The sequence below is a fragment of the Microcebus murinus genome, chromosome 2 (assembly GCF_040939455.1).
Source record: "Microcebus murinus isolate Inina chromosome 2, M.murinus_Inina_mat1.0, whole genome shotgun sequence".
NCBI lineage: Eukaryota > Metazoa > Chordata > Mammalia > Primates > Cheirogaleidae > Microcebus > Microcebus murinus.
This window is the reverse complement of record NC_134105.1, coordinates 47,658,659-47,681,035: the sequence shown is the minus strand read 5'-3', so window position 1 is coordinate 47,681,035 and position 22,377 is coordinate 47,658,659. Positions and strand designations below refer to the sequence as shown.

The following is a 22,377-nucleotide window of genomic DNA, read 5'->3' as shown; positions in this document are numbered from 1 at the left end:
AGGAAAAATATAAAAACATATGAGAGAGGGAAAGAAGTCTGCAAATAGTAGTATTGCTAATCTATATCACTTTTTTAGAAATTAAATGAATATATATGTATATGCACATATATATATAGATGTGTGTATAGCTTAGGGCAATGTATGGCTCATAGTAAGTACTCAATAAACATTTGCTATTACTATTAGTTATAAAACACTCATATATTTAAAATTTCAGCAGCAGTAATGAAATATAAGCAAATATATCTTTATTGTTAATCAAATTGTGGTATTAGTTGAGCCTATGGAATAGCTAGCTACATTGTGTTCATAAAATAGAACAGAGAAAGTAAGATCACTAAAAGAAATATTTTGTTCTCTTTATATCAGAGGTTAAAATTACCTTCTATTTGAGTTCTACAAATGTCTAAAAATTTATTAGATGCAGGAAAACACCACAGTAAACTCTTAGGTGTATGATCTATTTATCTATCCGTCTATCTTTTTTTCATTTTTTGTTTCTCCTCTTGTGACTATACTTTCTGGTTATTTTATCCTTTGGTGGATTTAATCTCTATTCAGAATAATTTTATTTCTTCTAAGCAAATATTTGCTTAAATCCTGTCCAAACTATTACCTGTAAATCAGAAAACTGTTTCAGGCAGGGGAGATTTGGGTCCATGAGTGCAGAACGATCTACCGTATCTTTTGCTGGATCAGGATGGCACTGCTTCGAGCGTGCACTTCCTGAGGACTTCTAGCATGCCAGCTCTCTAGGTGCTTCTTAGAGATAAAGTGAGATTAGACTCTGATATAATGAAGGGAAGGAAACAGGGGCCAGTATTCACTGCCGCTCCTTTAATAATGTAATGGCTGATGCGTTAGTTCTTTCAAACATAACAGTGGAAGATTGTGGTCTAAGCCATGGAATAAACTCCTCACTTACGTGATGCTCGTCATACTTGCATCTTATATTACAACTATTGGGTACCTGTTTAACCAGATACCCTTTCTTCCTTCACTGGGCTGTAAGCTCTTTGAAGGCAAGTTCAGTCTTTCTTCTATCATCCTGCACAGTGCTTTGCATATAATACACGCAGACATGTACAATATGTCTTTAATTAAATTTCATAGTATCATAAAGTCATATAGCACTTTAGAGTTTTCAAAGTATTTACCCCCATAAATATATAATATTTCTTTAAAGCTTTAGGATTTATTAAGTATACTTTGATTATATTAAAAATACTCTATGTATAATGCCATGCACAGTATTTTGCACACAGCTGATGATTAATAAATGACAGCTCTTGTTTTTATGATCTCATTTGATCTTTTCAAAGCTACGAGTTAGGAAGGCAGGGCTATTTTATTGTCCCCAGTGGTTTACATATGAGGAGACCAAAATTCAGAGTAGTCTGCTAAAAATCTCAGGCTTGCTCATGGCAGAATACAAGAACTGTAGACTTTATCAGTCGTAATTTGCACTTTTTCCTCTTTATAATACACTCTATTTTCTACTGTCTCCCTTGCCAGAAAGCCTATGAAGATTTGGATTGGAATGAGCTTTTCTTTAAAGTTCCTCCTTACGACATGCTAAATCAAGCCACACAATGAGCCTGCACTTTGCTACCTAAGCCACTGGGGCTGTGCTGAGGATGGTGACAAGCATAGGGCAGGCAGGAAAATTTCAGATACACACCTACTGTATAAGCTACGTCTCTTTCTTCCTCCCCTACTAGGATATTTACACAGCTTCATTTTCAAACATGAAATTAAAAATTTAGAGATTTGGGTAATTTATTTATTCAGACAAGACCAGCTGAAATGCAGCATCTGCTTTCCTGGGAGCTTCTGCATTCACAAAATTGCACATCTGGGTTCTCTGAGCCAAGTGGAGCTACACTCGTTCATTCAACAAATGTATGCCGCACTCTGCCTCCTGAGCACTTCATCCTCCTAAAAGGCTGAGATAAGACATGTGTGGTCTGTATCTTATGATTTATTTATTTATTCAACAAATATTGATTGAAGGACTACCATGTTGCCAGGTACCATAATAGGCTTCAGGAATAAAAACAGTAATTTTTTTGGATCATGCTTTATCATATATATGTATATGACACACACACAAAGTATATGTGTGTGTATATATGAGAAGAGTATGTCTTTTCTTCTAATAGTCAACCTTTCAGACTCCAATTACAAGGGGTTGTTTTAGGTCCTTTTGTGACATTAAACACACACACACACACACAAAAACCCACAGCCTTGATAAAGAAGGTAAGGGCGTTCTTTAAGGATGGTTCAAGTGTTCATTTTGTAATACAACTTTTCCTATGATAACCTCTTAATTTGGGTGAAATTTCTCTGGTAAAGAAAGGTCACTAAAGGACAGACCCCCTTGCTACAGTACCAGTGCCCTGCATACACCAGTCTCTAATGAGCAGGTGCCAGTACAAAAAGAGATAATGGAAGAGAATCTTGTCACAGAATGATGCTTTCCTACTGCTCCATAAATGTAGAAGAAAAGCCAAGACATTGATCCCATGGCAATGTTCTGTAACAGTGACTATTCCTATTACAGCAGGAGACTGTGGGAGATGCAATCATTTTCCCTAATATATGCTAGTGCAGCAGAGTGCCCATGATCAATGTACTATTGTTACCAGTCTGCTGCCTTTTTACTGGCACTGATAATGGGCCTCCTATGTGTCTCAGCTAGAAGTGTAAGTTGGTAGACTTCCTCTACTCTCGTAATTGATGAATGACTGTCGGCAGTCAAATTAGGACAAGGGAGACTTGGGAATCCAAGTGAACCTAATATGTGATATTTGAAATTAACAATGAGCTAACATAAGTCTGCACAGTTCAACTAGACTGCCAGTAGTTGTGACACTGAAACCTAGTTCTAAGTGCCCTGGGTCTCTGGTTGACCAGATGTTTACCAACATACCTTGTTTTAAAGACAGATGCTTTTAAACAAGTTTTTAAAAATGTGTTTCTTTACTTAATAATTGTGATAGGAACAGGGGGCATGCTATTAAAGCTCTTAATTTTGACCTTCAAAAATGAGAACAACTTATTCTTTGGGAAGAAGGTTATCTCTGAAAGTATTTAAGAAAATAACTACAATTAAATTTACTACTTATCAAATTTGACTTCAAAACTTTCATGGAACTGCTTGAAACTTCCAACATCTTGGCTGATGTAGTTGTGTCTGTTAATTATTTTATAAACCCAATATAATTGAAGGCATGTTATAATTTTGAATATTTTCCTATAGGAAAAAATTTAAATAGACTCTTATGCCCACATTCAAACATAGTACTAAATTTCATTGAAAAATACTATAATATCATTTTTTTAACAATAAAAAATTAGCTTTACACCAGGTCTGTTGAAACTGACTGATTATGTATGTGTTCAATGCAGGTGTGGTCTGAAATTTACAGTGGTTCAACCCAGTAATCTGTGAAGCCCAGTGGATCACTGGTATAAGTACTTAATTTTGGAGACACAAGAAAACCTGAAAAAGGTTTACAGAGTATCTGCAGAGCTGCCTTACAACTTAGGAAGAAAGATGTATGAAGAAGACTTAAATTTATATACTAACCATTGAACAACTAAGAGACATAAAGTCTCACTTGCAAATGAGACGCGAATGTTTCTCAGTTGGATTCCAATCTAAACCCAGTTTAATTGGCACCTTTTAAGGAAATTGTGCCTAATTCTCCAGGCAGATTTAACAGCTCTCTTTTTTTACTCCTGCAACACTTAACCCTGTCTGTTTTCAACTACCGTCAGCTGGGTAAGGCCTGTCTCCCTCAATAATCCTAACGATGATATTTCACGTGACTAGAGAACATTAACTTTTTACAAAGGACTTTGGCCTTCATTACTTCATTGGTCATAACTTGATGACAGAGATGGAGCGGAAGTAACAGTTCCCATCTTACAGGTAGTGACTGACACTTGAGGCAACTCAGAGGTCTGGCCTTGAAGATAGGAACCTGGTGGAGTCCTCTTTGTACCTACTCTAGTACACTGCATAAAGTTAGCACTTAATGAAGTTTCAGTGACTTGGCTCGACATTGATTATAATGATTAGATAACCAGCCATTCTTCTTCATGCAGCAGGTCCTTAACAGATAGAAGAGAATTTTCTTTCTTGTAGTGGTATCTGGAGTCACCCAGAGTATATTCTTCTCTGGTCCATTTGAAAATAGGTTAGATTTCTACCTATCTAGAATAGTTTAAAGACGTTGCTACTTAACATAAGGAAAAAGGTTGGGGAACACAACACAATATTTAAAGTAAGATGGTGGGGAACACAACATTTAAGGTTAAGGTGGCTTCCAGACAAGTACTGAGTGGTGAGAGCCCACCTAAAGGAACAAAGAGACAACCTAAATCAATACTTTTCATACCTACCATGCATAGGCATCACTTGGAGAGCTTGTTAAAATTCTGTCTGTCTGTGTGGGACCTGAGATTTTGTATTTTTGATAAGCTACCATACAATGCCAAGTTGCAGGTACTCAGACCACTTTGACTAGCAAAGGTCTGAAGTGTCTCATATGGTTGCTTTTTACACTCGTATAAAAGAAAATTTGATATGAAAATCTGAAATTGTTCACAGGTAAATCAGGGAGGTTGTCTAAACTACACAAAACGTTCTACAAAGGATTCATTGTTGGAATTCTTAACATAGAGCTCATAATAAAGAATTATCTTTAAAAATAACAAAGAATTATTTTTTAAAAAAGGTTGCATTCACTTAAAGGAAAACCTTTTAAGGTGAGGGACACTTGCAATAAAGTTTGATACACAACTACTTGTCAATGGGGCTCTTGGCTGAGCCTTAGCAATCGTTTTGCTTACTACTTGCTACTCATTGGATTTGACTGAAAGCCTCCAAATTGAAAATATAGGAAAGGCCAATTCTGAGAGGATTATTGGTAGCAAGTTCTGCTTTCAAGTTTATTGAGAACACCCAAAATTCTCTGCTCCATGGCTTCATTCATTCATTCAATCAATATTCCCTATTGAGTACCTATTACATGTTAGACACTGTGATGGATGTGAGGGACACAGTAGTAGGAGAGACGGACTAAGTCCCGCTGTTCATGGAGTGTATATCCTAGAGGGAGAAAACAGACAATAACAGCAGAAGGAGGTATGAAGAATGGAAAGCAGGGTTATGAATTACAGGATGACAGAGAGAGGGCCAGCAGCTACTTTAGATCAGCGAGGGCCTCCCTGATGAAGTATTATTTGAACAAAGATGACCTGAATGCCAATGACTATTATGATTTTTATGGGTGAAAATGAGAGGCATTTCACTTTGTTAACAGTTAATACTCTTTCTTTCTGTATTGTGTCCTATGTGTATTTAATAACCTATAGTCTTTCCCTGGACTAGGCTGTATGTCAAGGGTTTAGGATAAGGAAAATTGGGGATTTTTCAGGTGTTTCTCATGAGTTATTTACTGTTCTTCATTATTATATTTTACCTTAAATACAAGTCTAGAACGTGAGACCCTAAAATGCAAGAATAAATGTTTATGGTTAAAGAGATTACTGAGTATGGAAGACAAAATTTATGCTCTGAAGTCAGATTTGGTTTGAACCAAATTTTGCACATTGTAGATCCACAGATTTACTATCTGTGTGGGCTTGGGCAACTCATTTAACCTTTCATGATTCTTAGTTTTCATCTCTTAGAGGTAGAATTATTATATATTGCATATTTTAAGGGAGGTTAAATTTTTAAAAACTTGGTACACAGTAGGGTACTCAGTTGTAACTAGAATTTTTACAATATATATGAAAAAACCATGTAGTGTTTGACCCAATGTGGGCACCTGCCTGTTGGTTTCTTTCCTACTGATTTGCATTATCAGTTTCTCTGCAACTTTTCATTTGTAGAGATAAATAAGAGTTGATGGTATATGCATTTTTGCTTGATAGAATGTCATAGACTCATTTCATCAGTTCATGATTAGCTTCAAAGCTTAGACTCTAACCCAGTTTTTAGATAACTGGGAAATGAAACTAAGTGGAAGAAACAAATGCAGCATTGTAAGAGAAGCAAAAGTCAGCCTGAGGTTGTCTGATGTTTTTAAACTAACATCATCTTTAATCTCCTATGCCCTCCTTTCCAGATAATAAGAGCTGTGCACTGAAAGTGCTGAGATAACTAATGGGGAACAGGATACTACAAAAGACATCTGAAAGGGCCCATGTAATTTACTGCATGTCTGGTTTGTTTTACTTTCCAAAGTCTTCCTGTTGCTCTAGGAAATTTGTGTCTTCTGGCAACCTTCAGCCCTCTTTTGGCCAGGGAGTCCTGAAAAAGCATTTGAGGGCAGGTAAACAGATGCAAAGCTCTCTGAGTGGGGAGTAAGTACAGGTCTTGCTTCCTGTGTGACATCTGAGGCGTAAACAAAGTATCCTTAGTACTTGTCTGAGAGAATTATCCCAAATGTAGGCAACCAAGAAGCTGCCAGTGCATTCAGATATACATAACTCCCAACATATTTCTGAAGGTAATTTACATGAGAGAACCACTAAAAGCCTCCTACTCAATTAACTCTACCCCTGGGGAAAAGCTATGCAGGCCTGGATAAGTGTGGGAACAACATAAAGGTGTTCTCTGTGCCAAAAAGGGGATTGGGCTTGATGGAAAATCCCCAAAAAGGACCATCTGGCAGCATAAATTATCCATTTAAAATGGCTGGTGTGAGTTAATGACACCAAAGTCACCATGAACATGTGCAACATCCTTCAGTTGAGTTTTAATGTCCCCTCAGGCCCTGTTTCAATTATGACTTTCTATGCTGAATATGGCCAAATGTAAATTTATCCACTGTCCTCTCCCACCTCCTGCAAACATATACCATGAAACTGCATTTTTTTTTTAATGAAATGGGGACAGAGAATGGAGAATCAGTCCAGGAGTATAATTGTGGGGGATTCTTTAGGAAGAAAATACGTACATACGCACACATCTAAAAAGGATTCAGTCACTAAACTTCAGTTTTTTAATGACTACAAAAGACATAAGCATTCAGATGTTAAAATTTATGATTATTTGCATCATAATGTACAGATAGGAATAGGAATTACTCTGAATAAAAGATTCACTAGGTTGAGGTACTCTGTATTAAATCAAACCCCACTGCCCCCAAATATACCCAAAAGAAGTCCATGTAAGGACCACAGCCTCATGGAGGAGAAGCTTCTTGTACAGCAACCTAATAGAGCAGCTGCAATGTGCACAAAAATGCATGCACACAATAATCAAGCACAAATGTATATTTGATTCTGATTTGCACTGAAGCAGGTAAATTGGCTAGGACTCTAATTAGCCTTTCAGAAAGGGTTCAAAGAAGTTTTACATCTTATAATTTTTTAATAGCACATAAACTTTTCATCTGCACTATACTGAGGTCATGCTGACGATGCGGTTAGTGGCAAGGAGCAGTCAGCATTTTCATGCTCGTTTAGGCCTGGGCTTATTTCTTAGCCACTTTAGGCAAACTCCACAAGTGTGGAGTACAGCTGATGTGTGACCTTCATTGAAGAACCACCACACCTTGGGTGCTGTGCTGGTATTAATTAGAGAAAGAAGGCACCGGAGGCTAATGTCATCAGCATCTCCGGACGTCCTATACCACTGCATAATGATCTGCTTATGTGTTTGCTTCCCACCCCTGCTCGTGAATTCCTTGAGAGCTGGGGCCACAGCCTTCACGTGCATCCCTGAGTTCCCAGAACCTGGCATGATGCCTCATGCAGAGAAAGTTCCCAGTGAAGACTGTTGGGTGAGTGAATGAATGAGTGGGTCGAGGGAGAGGATTGGGAGTTACACAGAAGCAAGGCAGAGAGAAATGTTTACAGTTTTAATAAAGGGGGCAAGGTAAAAGACCCAGCCTGTGGGGCTTGAGGTGTTTTGAGTTTTGTTTTGGTTTTAATTATGATACAGTAAAACTAACTGGGGGTAGGGGGAAAGGTATATACTTCTGTGAATGTTAACATTTATACAGATTGCTGTAACCACCACTACAATCAGGATAAAGAACTATCACCCCCCAAATCTCCCTCACGTTATACCTTTATAGTCACACCCTCTGGGGGTTGTCTTTTGGAAAAAATGATAGGCAGGAGAGAAGGGAGCTGAGATACGTAGAGGAAGGGGTTGGTTCAGAGATTTTCCTGGTGCTTGTCTGTTCTTGCAGGAATTAATTACTCAGGCAGTGGTGGGGAAGGATGGCCAGAGAACATTTCCATCATACTTACTCTATGCTAGGTAAAATTCCTAGATGGGTGGTGAATGTTACCTTACTTAATCCTCAAGAACATTGAAACAGCTTTTACTACTGTCAGATTATAAAGATGGAGACACAGGCTCGGAGAGATTAGGTAATTTGCCCACAGTCACACGGCCAGCAGGGGTTGAAGCCAGGATTACACTCGTCTGTCTGATTCCAAAGCTCACACCCCATCCTCTACATCCATTTGACTTGCCACATTTGGGAAGGCATTGGAGAAGATTCCCTCTTACCCACATGGAGTTAGATATTGATAAAAGTTTAAAAAAGCGTTTGCTATCAGAATTATTCATGTTACTCTCAAGACTCCAGAACCAAGACTAGACTACCACAGGAGGTTAGAACCAGCAGTCATCATTTGCTTAGTCAAGTACAGTTGGGCATAAAGATAATTGTTCCATTTAAATAGAAAAGCAATCATGATGATATCCAGCAATAGGAAAAAATATTGCAAAATATCCTCATTATATGAAAATCTGAGTATAAACTGTAGCATAAGGAACCCATTTACCTTTCTAATGTTATCAATCCAGCTGAAAAAGTTGATAGATTTTTACTATGATTACTAAAAGATAATTCAAAAAATGAAAGAAAAAAGATAGTATAATAACAAAAACAAAAGCAAACCCCATGCTGGAATGTGGTGTATGTGAAGAAATGTCAGAGTAGAAAACCACACAGCATTCTCCCCCGCCGTTCATTTCAGTTGAATCACTGCTTTGCAGGCCACCCTTTTACCAGTATAGCAAAAGGATGACAAAGCAAACAAGTGTTCTTCTTGAAAAAGTCAACTGCCTTAAGCTTTCTTTGTTCACTCTCATGCATCGCATGGGACCCCACACACATTTCTCATCTTCCAGCGTTGGCCACGAGCCACCCCTGCCCTGCTTACCTGGCTCCACTTCATGCCATCCGCTCGACTGACTGCCACTTCCTGGGGAGCGTCCTTGGCCTGTATAAAATGGCTCTTCACCAGGACTGTCCATTTCATCCTCCACAGACTTGAGGCGCTTTGTGGAGCTGAAACAACAAATAGGTCCATGTTTCAAAGCAATGCAAACCACCTTTCGCCCGGACACGGCACCTCTGGTTGAAAGAAACCCAGGGGAGGAAGTAATTGGGCAACTCTGTAGTTCTAGGACTCTTTTTAGGCTGTTGTTCAGGTTGGTGAGTCACTGCATGTAGAGCAAAGTCTTGGGTCTGCGTTGTTCCAAGTGTCTGGGTTTGATTTTTATTGTCACTCAAGTTGCTGCTGCTGCCACATCCTGTTCCTTTTTCCTTTTGAGGAACTGGTGGCTGGCTCCCACTCCTGTCTCCACCTGGAAGTGTTGGTAGTGAGCCCACGTATTTCCTGTCTCCACAGGCAGTGGCTGGGGCCTGGCCATCAGCAATGTACCTAGACATCAATCTAATCCCTGCTGGAACCCCAGAAAGGATTAAAAAGCAGGGCTCACAATCCTTCAAGAAAGGATTGGATTGTCCCTTTTTTTTTTCCCCACCACTTTTGCCCATCTTCCATTTGGAGTATTCATTCAAAAAAGTATTTACTGCACAGCTAGTCCAGGTCTTGCTCTACACGCTAGAGATAAAACAGTGAACAAAACAGATAAAAATAGGAGGAAGGAGAGCATTGCCCCGCGGGAATGAGGGACATGGAAAAAGAGTGGCCCAATGACTTCTATGCGTTTCCTCTATACAGAGATTACCACAATGAAGTTTTATCCCACCAGGGTAGGGATGTTTATTTTTTGGAGAGACTTTCAGAGAAATTTCCACAGTGTATCTCATTTTCTCCAGTTGAAGGACTGAATTTTTCTCCCAATTTGAGGCTTCCGGGGTGAAAAGTAGTAAAATGCTACCCTGCTGCTATTCTCGTTCTAGTTGTCTTAATGGAGAAAGCCACCAACATGCTATCAGAATGGGCAGTTTCGTGGCTAGTGAGAGTGCTTGTTGGGAAGTCTCTTCCTCGTGTGTCAGGGTACAGAATTTTAAAAATGTTTTCATTCATCAAATAATCTGCTGTGCACACCCTGCGTGCCAGGTGCTGCGCTAAGTGCCAAGTCCGAGAAGAGTCAGAGGTGGCCCCTGTCTCCATGGACTGGGGCAGAGAGGGAAGTAAGACGGTGCAAAAGAGAAATACAGGTATGACGATGGAACCCTGTACAGGACACAGTGAGTCACACCACGGAAGTAGGAAACAACGATAGGCCGGCCTGGGAGTTGTGAAAGACTTCCTAGAGGAGATGGCTCCTGAGCTGTCTTTAAGACTGTCGAGGAGACGGGAAAGAAAGAAGGAAAAGGCAGAAGTAGGCTGTCCTTCAGCTGACGTACGACTCGGGCAGCCATTTTGGTTTTCACAATGTTGAAATGTCTCTTTACCGATCGGTACACTATTGTTATCTTGAGCCCCATACGTTTCTTCCAACTTTTCTCCCCTTCTTTGCCCCAGGACTCACCCTCCCAGTCCCAACCCTAAAGGGTTAATGCCTGGCACCCTCAGGAGCATTCCAGGAGCTGGCCCCAGCCCTGCAGCAGGAAGCATCTGTTCTAATTGGCATGCTCGTGCCACACAGGTTATCGGATGTTTTGAACATCACCCCCCAGGAGGGAGGTGCGTATCAGGCAGAAGCAACATCATGAGTAAAGTGTGATACGGTCAGAGAATTGCCAGCTGTTGAGGACGGCTGAAGTGGAAGGAGGGGCGCAGCAAGAGGGGTGGAGGAGGGGTGGAGGTTACAGAAGATACTGTATGTCTGGACTTTATCCTATAAGCAATGGAGACTCCCTGAAACAGTCTAAACAGGGAGCGACACAGGAGTGATATTTTAGAAAAGCGACTCTGGTAATTGTACAGATGACGGATTTAGAAAGGCACAGGGAAAGGAAGGGGATGGAGCCTAGGGGTAGGGAGATAGTTAAGAAATGACAGCAGCAATCTGAATGAAAAAATGTGCAGGGCCCAATTTAAGGCAAAAAATTCTAATCATTAATGTTGGCATTCCAGTATTCTCAGCCATTAAGTTCTATTCTCATTAAAGCCAGACCACAGGAAAGTAACAAAACTGTACCACACTAGCTTCATACTCAAAGGAAATGCCGTTGATAGCTTATTTAATATTCTTTCCTTGGCTTTCCTTGAAGTTCAATGAAAAATAGCCACTTGAAGAACTTTTCTATATTTTATGCAAAACGACATCTAATGGAAGTCCCTTATAAGACGGGATACACAAAAAATTCCCTATAATATATAACCAGAAAAATATGGTCTCTTTGAAAGGATTTACTCTGTTTTCTTTTATTAAAAAATGCAAATTATATAATGTATTGCTTCCCTTCTTGCCTTGGCAACCAGGAAGCTCAAGGCTAAACTTAAGCATACCTCGTGGTTAAGCTTCCTACTATAACAATCTCTCCTACCTTTTCATATAGTTTCTGGCCTCTATTTCCATATTTAATATTATCTGCTGTGTTGTAAAATTAAAAGCCACTTGAAACCACTTTGCATATAGAAAGAATACATACTGGAAAAAAAAAATTTCCCTTAAGTACCCTGGTAAATAAAAGGTGAGGGCTGTACATTCTAATGGAGCTGTAAGATCTATAGGGAAAATAACTTTCTTTTTAAAATATGTAGTGCCTACAACAGCACCTGGCTAATAATAAAAACTGCTAAATTAGGCTACTGACTTAAAAACAACCATATGAATGCACGTGACAAGGATTCATCCAACTACCACGATTCAATGAAATCCAACCCCAAAGGCCAACTCCATTGTCCATCATTCTCCCATTACTAATATTTTTCTGGGTTTTTAAAGCTTTTGATTTCCTCGGCTCCCTCCGATAAAATGCAAATACCCTAAGCAGGTAGTAAGGCCTAAAAGCCGAAAGATTCTGTTGTTATTAACTAACGTCTTAGTTTGAGAGCAAGGAAGTGTCTGGAGGTTGGAGGTGCAGGATGGAAGAGAGAAATGATCAGGAGTGAAAATAGTAAGGCCAGGAAGGACAGGTAGAGGGCTTCCAGAACAATATTTACTGACCTCCCAAACTTGACAGTTGGCTTATCTTGATGATGTTTTTTGGAATAAACAATGTATTTTATCCCAATTTTTGAATTACCCTTTTTATAGTTTTGGAGATGTTTACTCTGAAGGGGTACAAAACTTATAATTAATACAAATCAATCTTATTTATCTATCTGTCTTACTTTTAGAAATGAATCAGTCATTGATTTTTGTTTCTTGCTCTTGACTTTCTAACACACTGATTCTATTCTCCCAGAAACATTTGAGAAAAACACAAAAGTACCAATAAGATCTATACATAAAAGAGAGGATAAATATTCTTCTAAGGAGTGGTACACTGTCTCTTCTTGTGTATGGAAGTTGTTCGTGTATTCCTAGCAATTTTACCTAAAAATTAAGGTAAGATTATTACCTTAATTCCAAGTATTTGCTTAGTTTCTGCTATGTGGAAGGCCCATAGGCCTTACTCAATATCCATAAGACTACAAGATGCCGTTTTACTGAGTGTTCGTAGTACCCTGAATGGAAAATTTCCATTTGCTTGTCAGTACCAATCACTAGAGATTGTAAAGCCCCTTTTATCTGACCTTAGACGCACAGTGCTGAGGACAATATCCTTGGCATTTAATAATGTTCATTACTGATTTGGAAGAGTTAGAGTTAGATACTCATTCAAGGGACTTACACTCCAGATGAGAGGCAGAACTTGTACATACCTAAAAGATGGTGAGAATAATTCAAGATAGCAAATGTTAAGTGTCAGGGAAGAGTAGATGCTAGAAACTCCTTTCTTAGAGCCTCAGATTCTACTGTTTCCTACTAAAAGAATCAGCCCTGTTCCTAAGAGAATTCTGTGTGGCAAGAGCATGTTTTTAAGGTTCCAACAGACCTGACTTTGAAAGGAGACTCTGCCATTTACTAGAACTATCACTTTGGGCAAGTTTCTTAACTTCTCTGAGCTTTGTGTGGCTCCACTGTTTAAATGGCAACACTGTCTATGTTGTAAAACTATTGTGAAGATTAAATCAGATCAGGTACGTAAATCACTTAATACAGTGCCTGCCACAGAGCAGGTGACCAATTAATATTGGTACAGCATGAACAAATATTGATCGATTGATGAACTTTTCTGTATGTAAATCTAGGATATTCTTCTCGGTACATTTTCTAATCTGTACACAGATAATTCTGCTGAATCTATGTATTTAAGGAATTTTTTTTTTAAAAAAATCCTAGGACAAGCCTAATGAGAGAAAAACAAACATATTACTGAGTTATTAACTACTGATGCTGTTTATAATTGGCTCCTTATCAGGGTGAGTTATTTGCAGAATATGAGAATGACACTAGCCTTTTAAATGAAATTAATAACCAGCTTTTCTGAGAGTCACAACAAAAGATAATAAAACATAGCTGGAGAAGTGTGCAAAAAGATAGGAAGTAAGGGGCACTGCTTGGGATGTATGTGGTACACATGCACAGCACACATATGAAAAACAAATAGCCCATAAACTTTTAAATTAATCACTGCCCACAAGTGTTTGCAAAGCTTTCATGTTGACTGAATGCAGTTACACACAATGTCTTTTCCATCAGCAAACATTAGAAATCCTCAAAATGTATTAACAGCCGAATGTACTCATAATCTCTTTCTCCTATTATAAATATACTTTGGATTTGATACTCTCCCTTCCCGAGGGACTGATACTATAGTGAACTAAGGGGAACTTTTAAACAACATGAAAGATGATGATAAGATATGGTGGTTATATTTAGGGAATAACTGTTTCTTTAACTGCCTTCCCAGTACTAGTAATGACTAGGTCGATTTTTTTTAAAGTAATAATGTTTAAAATATATAAAGGCAAGGTAAGAATGAATCTCTACCAAGAAAAATTTCTACAATCTGGAGATTGTTTTATATCATAAAACTTGGTTACTTGCTTTAGGCAGAATATACCTTTGTCAAACGTTTTTCTGCAAAGTACACAAACATTAAAGATCGTTCTGCACCATTCTTTTCTTTGTTGTCACAGTCCAGTGCTAAAGCCAATTTGTAAAAGAATACTGTGGGTTTAATGCCTAATCCCTTTCCCTCTGGTACAGGTTATCTAGAGACTACAGGATCTTGCAAAATGCTTCATTTTGATTTTGGCTTTGTGACCTTAGGGGACCAAGAACCCCAGAATCATTATTGGGTTGTGCTCCTCCAGCTTTTACATTTTTTAGGTCTCCCAGTACAATGGGGTCACTGTCTGGCCCCAACCTCTTATCTGACTGCATTCGCTTGTATAACTTCACAGCAGGATATCAAGTAGGTTTCATCTTTTAGGGCAACTCCAATAAACTGGATTTTGAGACCTTTGGAGGCTCAGCAGAAAAAGAGCTGGGACTGAGCTGTAAGGTCTGCTGTGGACTAGTGTCACCAGTGTCTGCTTCCTGCCAAACAAGCCAGAACACATGCCCTTTTCTCTAGTCATGCCTGTCCTCCATTTCCTGAAAACATGTAGGTTCATCATCCATCCTTCCTTCATGCCTTTGCTTATGTTCTCACCCCACCCAGAATTCCATTCCCTTTTCCTTTTCATCGTGCCAACCCTAACCAACATTTAGAGCTGAGTACAAGGTACTCTTTTTGGATAAAGCCTTCTTTACCTATTTTTAGCCCATGTTGCATAATTTAGCCACCATTTTTTATTGTCTGGGGTGTGTGTGTGTGTGTGTGTGTGTGTGTGTGTGTGTGTATTTTTTCCTACTACATGTATATTTACTTTATCTCCCCAGGCTTTTGGGGCCGAACCCGCTATTTTGGCATCTTCTATTACTACAGGCACATTGCTAAATGCCTAGCAGGCCCAAAGTTAATATCAAGGTGTGCAACTACACAGCATAACCTCTTTAAGAGCTGCCAATCAAATTACCTCGTAGAGGACGTGCTGGGTAAAGACCTCCTCATTGCTCCTGGACTCATGCTGTAGTATGAAGAACTTTCCAAATCTGAGAGAGAAAAATTTGGGCCAGTTCCTGCAGCTATTGGTGCTAGAATTAAAAAAACAAAACAAAACAAAAACAAAAACAAATCAGTTAAATTCTGTGAATAAAAGATCAATGACAGCATATTTCAGTGTTGCATTTAGCACATTTTTTTTTTTCATTTAAATGGTAAGGTTATCCAAAATAATCAATAATCAACTCTGGCTTCAAATGAATGCTGACAATAAAAATAGTCTACACCAAAAAGGCATGGTTTTTCTAACATACCTTTTATCTTTTCTCTTTATGTAAGAGTAAACTGTCACCAAGGTTGCAAGATTCCTGGTTGCTTTTAATAAAAATACCTCTCTATGTTTTGGTCTTAAAGTTTTCTTGAACGACTAACCAAAATACTCCCTAGGCCTTTCTAATTTTGTCTGATCCTGATAGCATCTACTCATTTGTATTTTGGAATTCTGTTCCGAATTTTGGTGAAAACAAATTCATCTTTCTAGCCCACTCATTCTCAATTTCTTGTGATGTGAAATGTGTGATTTCTCTTTACTTCGAATCACCTCCACACTTTGCATACATTTTAGTATTTGTCCAATCTTGTAATTTAAGGGAGGTTCTCAAACTATAGCCCTGAGCCATAGTTTTTGTAAATAAAGTTTTACTGGAACATAGGAGTACCTATTCATTTACATATTGTCTGACTGCTGCTGCACCACACCATCAGAGACTAGGAGCTGCAGCAGAAACCATATGGCCCACAAAGCCAAAAATGTTTATTATCTGGCCCTTATAAAATAATCTGCTGACCTCTGATTTAATTTTGATTATACGTGATTTTCACAGATGACCCTTGTGTGAGATTGATTCCCTGTAATTCAAGGGATCTAAAGGTCCTTGAGCCTTTAGATACCTTGTTTACAGTAGCTTGATAAGTATTTTTTATTAAATAAATAACACCTACTAATCTTATAATACAACTCTGTAAAATTAGTAGTGTGACTATAGCAGTGCAAATGGTCACTTTTGAAAGATTATGCAAAAGCAGGAACAATAAATACTGCATTAAGGCACTGGTTTGAAGTTAAGCCCATATAAGTGGATATATAAACAAATAAATTAATTACAGGTTAATATCCATCAGAAGAAAGCCATAGTTAGGAACATCCTGAACCAGGGACTTTCATTCATTCATTCATTCAACAAACGATTATTGAGAGCCTGCTATTGCCAAGAACTACGCTGGGTGAGGAAGGCACTTAGATGAAAGACACCCTTATACGGCGGAGAAAGCCTGACAGATTAATTTAAAGAAGGTCTGAGAAGTCCTATGATAGAGTTACAGATGCTCCTCAACTTACAATAGGGTTACGTTCCCACAAACCCATCATAAGCTGCAAATATTGCCAGTTGAAAATGCATTTAATACACTTAACCTACTGGACATCACAGTATGGCCTGGCCTACCTTACACATACTCGTAACACTTACATTAGCCTATTGTTGGGCAAAATCATCTATCATCTAACACAAAGCCTATTTTTTAATAAAGTGCTGGATATCTCACGCAATTTATTGAACACTGTACTAAAAGCGAAAAACAAAATGGTTGTATGGCCATTTGACGCATAGCATCTACGGTTTGCAAATCGCTTTCACACCATCATAAAGTCGAAGACTTAGAAGTTAAACCCTCTTATTCTGGACACCATCTGCATTCCTAAATTGACATGGCTGCACAGAAGTGGCTTAGCCCAGCTTAAGGGTAAGAAGTTCAAGAGAGTAAAAGGGCATCAGAAAATGTGATGCCTGGTCACAATGTGAAACAGACAAGTAAGAATTATGCAACTGAGAGGGATGGACAGTTTCTAGGTGGAAAACAGAGCATACAGGTAAGAGAACATAAAATGTTTACTGAATTTCTGATAGCTTGGCATGATGGACATGCACAATACTTGGGGAAAAGAGGGACTGGTTACAGTCAGGTCCTGAAGGATCTGATAGGCTCTTTTGAAGGAACCTAAGTTTGAATCCAGCAGATTCCCAAATTTATAATCTATTAAAGCACTAATCACACTCCATTGTAGTTGGGAATCTCTGGGGTTATATTGCCAGCATCTAATATAATCCCTAACACCAGGAGGCAGTCGGTAAACGTTGGTCAAATGCAATTGATTGCTGCATCGAATTTTATACATTAGTCAAAGGAGAACCAGCAAAGTGTGGGAATGCTCCCATCAAATTTGCATTTATGACCTAGAAAGATCACTCTGTTGTGAAGGTAGGTTTGAGGGGCAGGAGGTGGCAGCTGAAGAATATATTCAGTAAAGCAGAGAGGCCGCTGAGGCCATTTACACAAGGTAAAGTGGGGATGGGGTCTAAACTCAGAGGATAGAAAAGAGAAGCCGATGTAAGTTACTCTGAGGATAGAATCAAGCAGACCTGTTGATAGCCTGACTGTTGTAATAATGGAAAAGGGGGAAAGTGGGATGATTCCCAGGATTATTGATTGGGAAATGGGTGACTCGTGGTGCTGTAATGGAACCATGGAGTCAAGCGAAGATAGGAAGGAATACAACCATTTCTAAGAATAAATGCCTAGTTGCTTGATTAATAGCAAGGAACAAACCTTACTCCTGGTCACAGCTAAGCAACGGAAAACTCTGAAATTCACATCTACTTTCTGAAATTCAAACCCATCTTTCAATAACACGCTCTCATGGAGGAAGAGCCTTTAGTTCAAGAACAAATGGTGAGGCTTGACAATAAGTATACACAGAGTTCTAATTAATAATTTTGCTAGTCATTCCCTAATTTGCTCTTTATAATAAATTTATTTGCATAATTTCTCCTTTTATTTCATGACATTTTATGTATGCAATTGGCCATGGAGGAGGGGCAGGAGAAGATCACTCAACTATGGGCCCAGGCAGATCACTCATCACCACTTTCATGACCCTGACATATGACAGCCACTTATGCATGCTTTGTGCCTTCCTGGAGCTTAGAGATCCACACCTCTCATGAGCTAAAGAAGAGTAATAAGGCTGATCAGTGTCAAAGCTCTGGATGTAGATGTTCCACACAAACTTTAGAATGGAGTTGAGGCCTCAGCTGGGTGGAGAAGCTGCTTCAATACTGAGCACAGAGGAAACTGCATGGTCCTCACTCCTTTGCTCTTGGAAGCAGAGAAAGACAAAGCAAAATGTGGGAGTGAGGGACTTGGCAGGACCAACGGGAGAAGTCTGGGGCCTCCCACCTGCTGGTGGACACCCAGGTGCACCTACACATCACACTTTATCTACTGGTTACCTACCCTGGAAAAATGTCTTTTGCCTCAATTACATTTTTAAAATGTCAAGGGAGCCAGAATAGGTGAAGGAAGAAAAACACAAGTGTAAATAAGGTGTGCCCACCTCTCAGACAGATTCAAAACATAATTAAGTCCATGTAAATAAATGTTCCTTGACTTGCACATATATTTACTTCCTGTGAACCACTTACTACACTGTAACTGTTACATGGCAAAGGGCACCAGGTGGCCTGGCAGTGGGGTGATAACTTCCCAAGGTGTCTACCAGATTGCGGGGGAGTAACTTTAGAGCTTGGCAACTGGTTTATATGTATTGTGAATTTAAAAAAATCACTTAAGTTTCTGAAATGAGACCAGGTTTCACAACCTGAGTTAAATAATCCTGGTAATTCACAGACCCACACTCTGCCTTCTTCGAAAAAGTCTTGTGAAGCATCATTCCCAGGCTACTGCCTGTGTGTACGAAATCACATGGAGGTCAGCTTATCAGGATGGATTCTGACTCAGTGACACTGTCATGCCAAAGAGAAAGCCTAACACAGTAGGGTGACCCTGCAATGGCTTGGGCACTCTCAGTGCCTCCAATCTGAAGAACAGAAAGAGCTTTTGACAAGTGATGAAGAACTCAAGGGGTGGATGTGAGCAGGCTTTTCTGAGTCCCTATGACGTTTTGATAAGCTCTTTATTTGCTGCACCTAATTGAATCCTCCAAACAACCTCCTTAGGAAAGTGCATTTTCGGGATGAGGAGAACCAAGTTTTGGAATGAGATTAAATAACTTGCCCTTGATTACAGAAGGACAAAAAAGAGAGAGTCAGGGTTAAAATGTAAAGATGTCTAACCTCGAAACCTGCGCTTTTCCTATCACACCACACTGACTGTCACATGCAGTATTTGTCTTAAACTTGAGATAATAAGAAGGCATATAGTGCCTCTGTCTACAAAATGTTTACAACCTAAGTGGAATATTAAAATAATACTTGAATATCTAATGCAATGCTGAGCAATGTGTTAAATCTCATAGGAGAAATGCAAAGAATGTGTTAGGAAAGTTCAAAGGAGTAATAGATCCCATTGGCTTATGAGATCAGAAAAAGGTTTGATTCCAGGAAGCGTCGGCATTTAAGCTGAGCCTTCAAGGATGGTTCAGGTTTAAAGAGGCACGGAAGGAGACAGGAGAGGCTTTCTGGGCAAAGGACAAAGTACATGCATGCATTTGGAGATAGGAAGTAAAGTGAGTGGTCTGTAGGATCCATGGCAGTTTCTGAGTAGGAAAGTGACAAGGTCATTGTTGTACCCGAGCAACAGTATGCAAAGTGCACCACAGGGGCTAAGATTCTGCAGGTGGGGAAACCAGCTGGAAGGTCCAAGCAAGAGTCCTAGCACAGGCCAGGCACAGTGGCTCACACCTGTAATCCTAGCACTCTGGGAGGCCGAGGCAGGCGGATTACTCGAGGTCAGGAGTTCAAAACCAGCCTGAGCAAGAGCGAGACCCCGTCTCTACTATAAATAGAAATTAATTGGCCAACTAATACATATAGAAAAACTTAGCCGGGCATGGTGGCACATGCCTGTAGTCCCAGCTACTCGGGAGGCTGAGGCAGGAGGATCGCTTGAGCCCAGGAGTTTGAGGTTGCTGTGAGCTAGGCTGATGCCACAGCACTCACTCTAGCCTGGGCAACGAAGCGAGACTCTGTCTCAAAAAAAAAAAAAAGAGTCCTAACACAAAGGGATAGGAGGCCTAAACTATGCTATCAAGAAAGAAAGGAGAATTTTTACAATGGATGTTTCACATGACCTCCAGGATAGTAAGAAAGAAGGGCATAAATAAACAATTATATTCTTATATTCTTCTAACAAATATAAAATATCAGTAAGATGTATATTTCACTGTATACTTCTTAGCTAACAATGGTATTAGGTCCTTCTTTTGCAAATTAAGAAATGAATAAAAGTCGCTGAGGGTTAAATGATTTGTCCAAAGTCACTTAAATTCTGACCAGCCCAGGATGTCACATCAGGCTTGTGAGGCAAAAGACCAACTGCCTTCTGGTGTGACAGAGGTTACGTCGTCACTGCCAATCAACTGTGGGGATGTTAAGGGAGCACTGGACCAACATAGCACTTCCTCTGTTCCAGGCATCAGAAAACCTGGTTTTGCTCCATTTGAACTTGACTGTAAGCTGTATCATTCTTTGACTGTTTCATATGTAACATTTTCTCCTCAACTAGATTGAGTTGCATTTTTAAGGGTATAAAGATAGACAGGTATCATGGTATAAAAAAGTGCTGGTCTGGGACTGGGGGAGATTGTCTAGCAGGCTTCCTCAAACTATGGCCTGCGGGCCACATGTGGGTATTTTTGCCCGTTTGTTGTTTTTACTTCAAAATAAGATATGTGCAGTGTGGGTAAGAATTTGTTCATAGTTTTTTTTAAAACTATAGTCCGGCCCTCCAACGGTCTGAGGGACAGTGAACTGGCCCCTGTTTAAAAAGTTTGAGGACCCCTGGTCTATAGAGTCCCAGCCCTGCCAGTAACCACCTATGTGACTTGATTAAGTCATTAAAACTCTTTGGGCCTCATAATTCTAATAATAATTATGATAAAAATGAAAAACCACCATCGCCACCACCGTTCACCACGGCTTCCGCCTTCACCATCACTATGTATTAAGCATCGTTTACGGCCCAGAAGTCGGGCTGAGGGCTTTAAGCGCATCATCCCATTTAATCCTCACAACACCACTAGGAAGGAATTGAGGCACAAAGAGATTAAATAAGTCTCCCAGGTCATGAAGTCAGAGGTTAGGCCACATGACCTTTAATCCTACAGATCCTAGAACTGCTTTTGTGTTCCTAAACAGCTCACCACAGTTGTGGACACAGTTGATGATCAATAAATACGCTTTGAATTAAGGAGAGTAAATAACTACCCTCCCCATTTGCCCCTCTAAATTTTAAACAATACAAAAATGAAACTTAGAATTCTAAAAATTTACCTAAGTAGTGAGGAAGGGCCCCTTGACTTTCTGAAGCAGTGTTGCAATCACTCTGACCTGAAGTATGTCGTTCTACCGAGGAATTTTTCCTCTAAAGGTTAACTTTGGGAAACTGTCTCTTTGGCTATTATTTCTACGTCGTTTGTCCTCCCCACCTCCTTTCCTGTCACGAGTACAATGTAGTCTTTGTGTCATTTTTTAATAAATGGCTTGCTATTAAGGAATCATTACAGTCATGTGGGCTACTGGAAGAAAGGGGTTACTTTAGTAGCCAACCCTCTTAATGACTTGCTCTTCTGTACACATTAGTAGTTGGATAAGGTTGTGGTTATTGAACTTCTGCCATCCACCAGAGACAAGCTGCTCAGGGGCTTGCATTGTTAGAAAGAGAGGATGATAGAAAAAAAAATTCTAGCCAAATTTTCAAGTTTCTCTGCCTCGGAGATAAGAGAGCATCTGAGTTGCCAACTTGTTCAACAGGAGTCAGCAGGGAGCATTAACTAAATGACTAATGTGTCCAGCCGATGGTTAATGGTACCTACCCTCTGAGAGGCCGCAGTCAATGGAATTAAACAAATATTTATGGAACGCTTTTAGTGTACCAGGTGTTGTTCCAGATGCTTGAGATATATCAGTGGACAAGATACATAAAAACCTACCCTTGTGGGGCTTACATTTTAGACATTAGCCATCATTGTCTCTTCCTCAAATTTGCATGGCCACTAAAGAACAGGGAA

The 22,377-nt window shown here is 39.5% G+C and overlaps 1 protein-coding gene across 7 annotated transcripts in view; it reads right to left on the bottom strand.

The window, feature by feature from the left end:
- NFIA (nuclear factor I A) overlaps positions 1-22,377 on the bottom strand; it is a 554,190-nt gene that overhangs the window by 90,429 nt on the left and 441,384 nt on the right. For all 7 annotated transcript variants that reach the window (XM_075998837.1, XM_075998844.1, XM_075998842.1 and 4 more), the window contains exons 5-6: positions 15,265-15,382; positions 9,211-9,338 (exon numbers count right to left, since the gene is read on the bottom strand). In XM_075998837.1, coding sequence (XP_075854952.1) covers positions 9,211-9,338; positions 15,265-15,382 — 246 coding nt within the window. The remainder of the gene's footprint in view (positions 1-9,210; positions 9,339-15,264; positions 15,383-22,377) is intronic.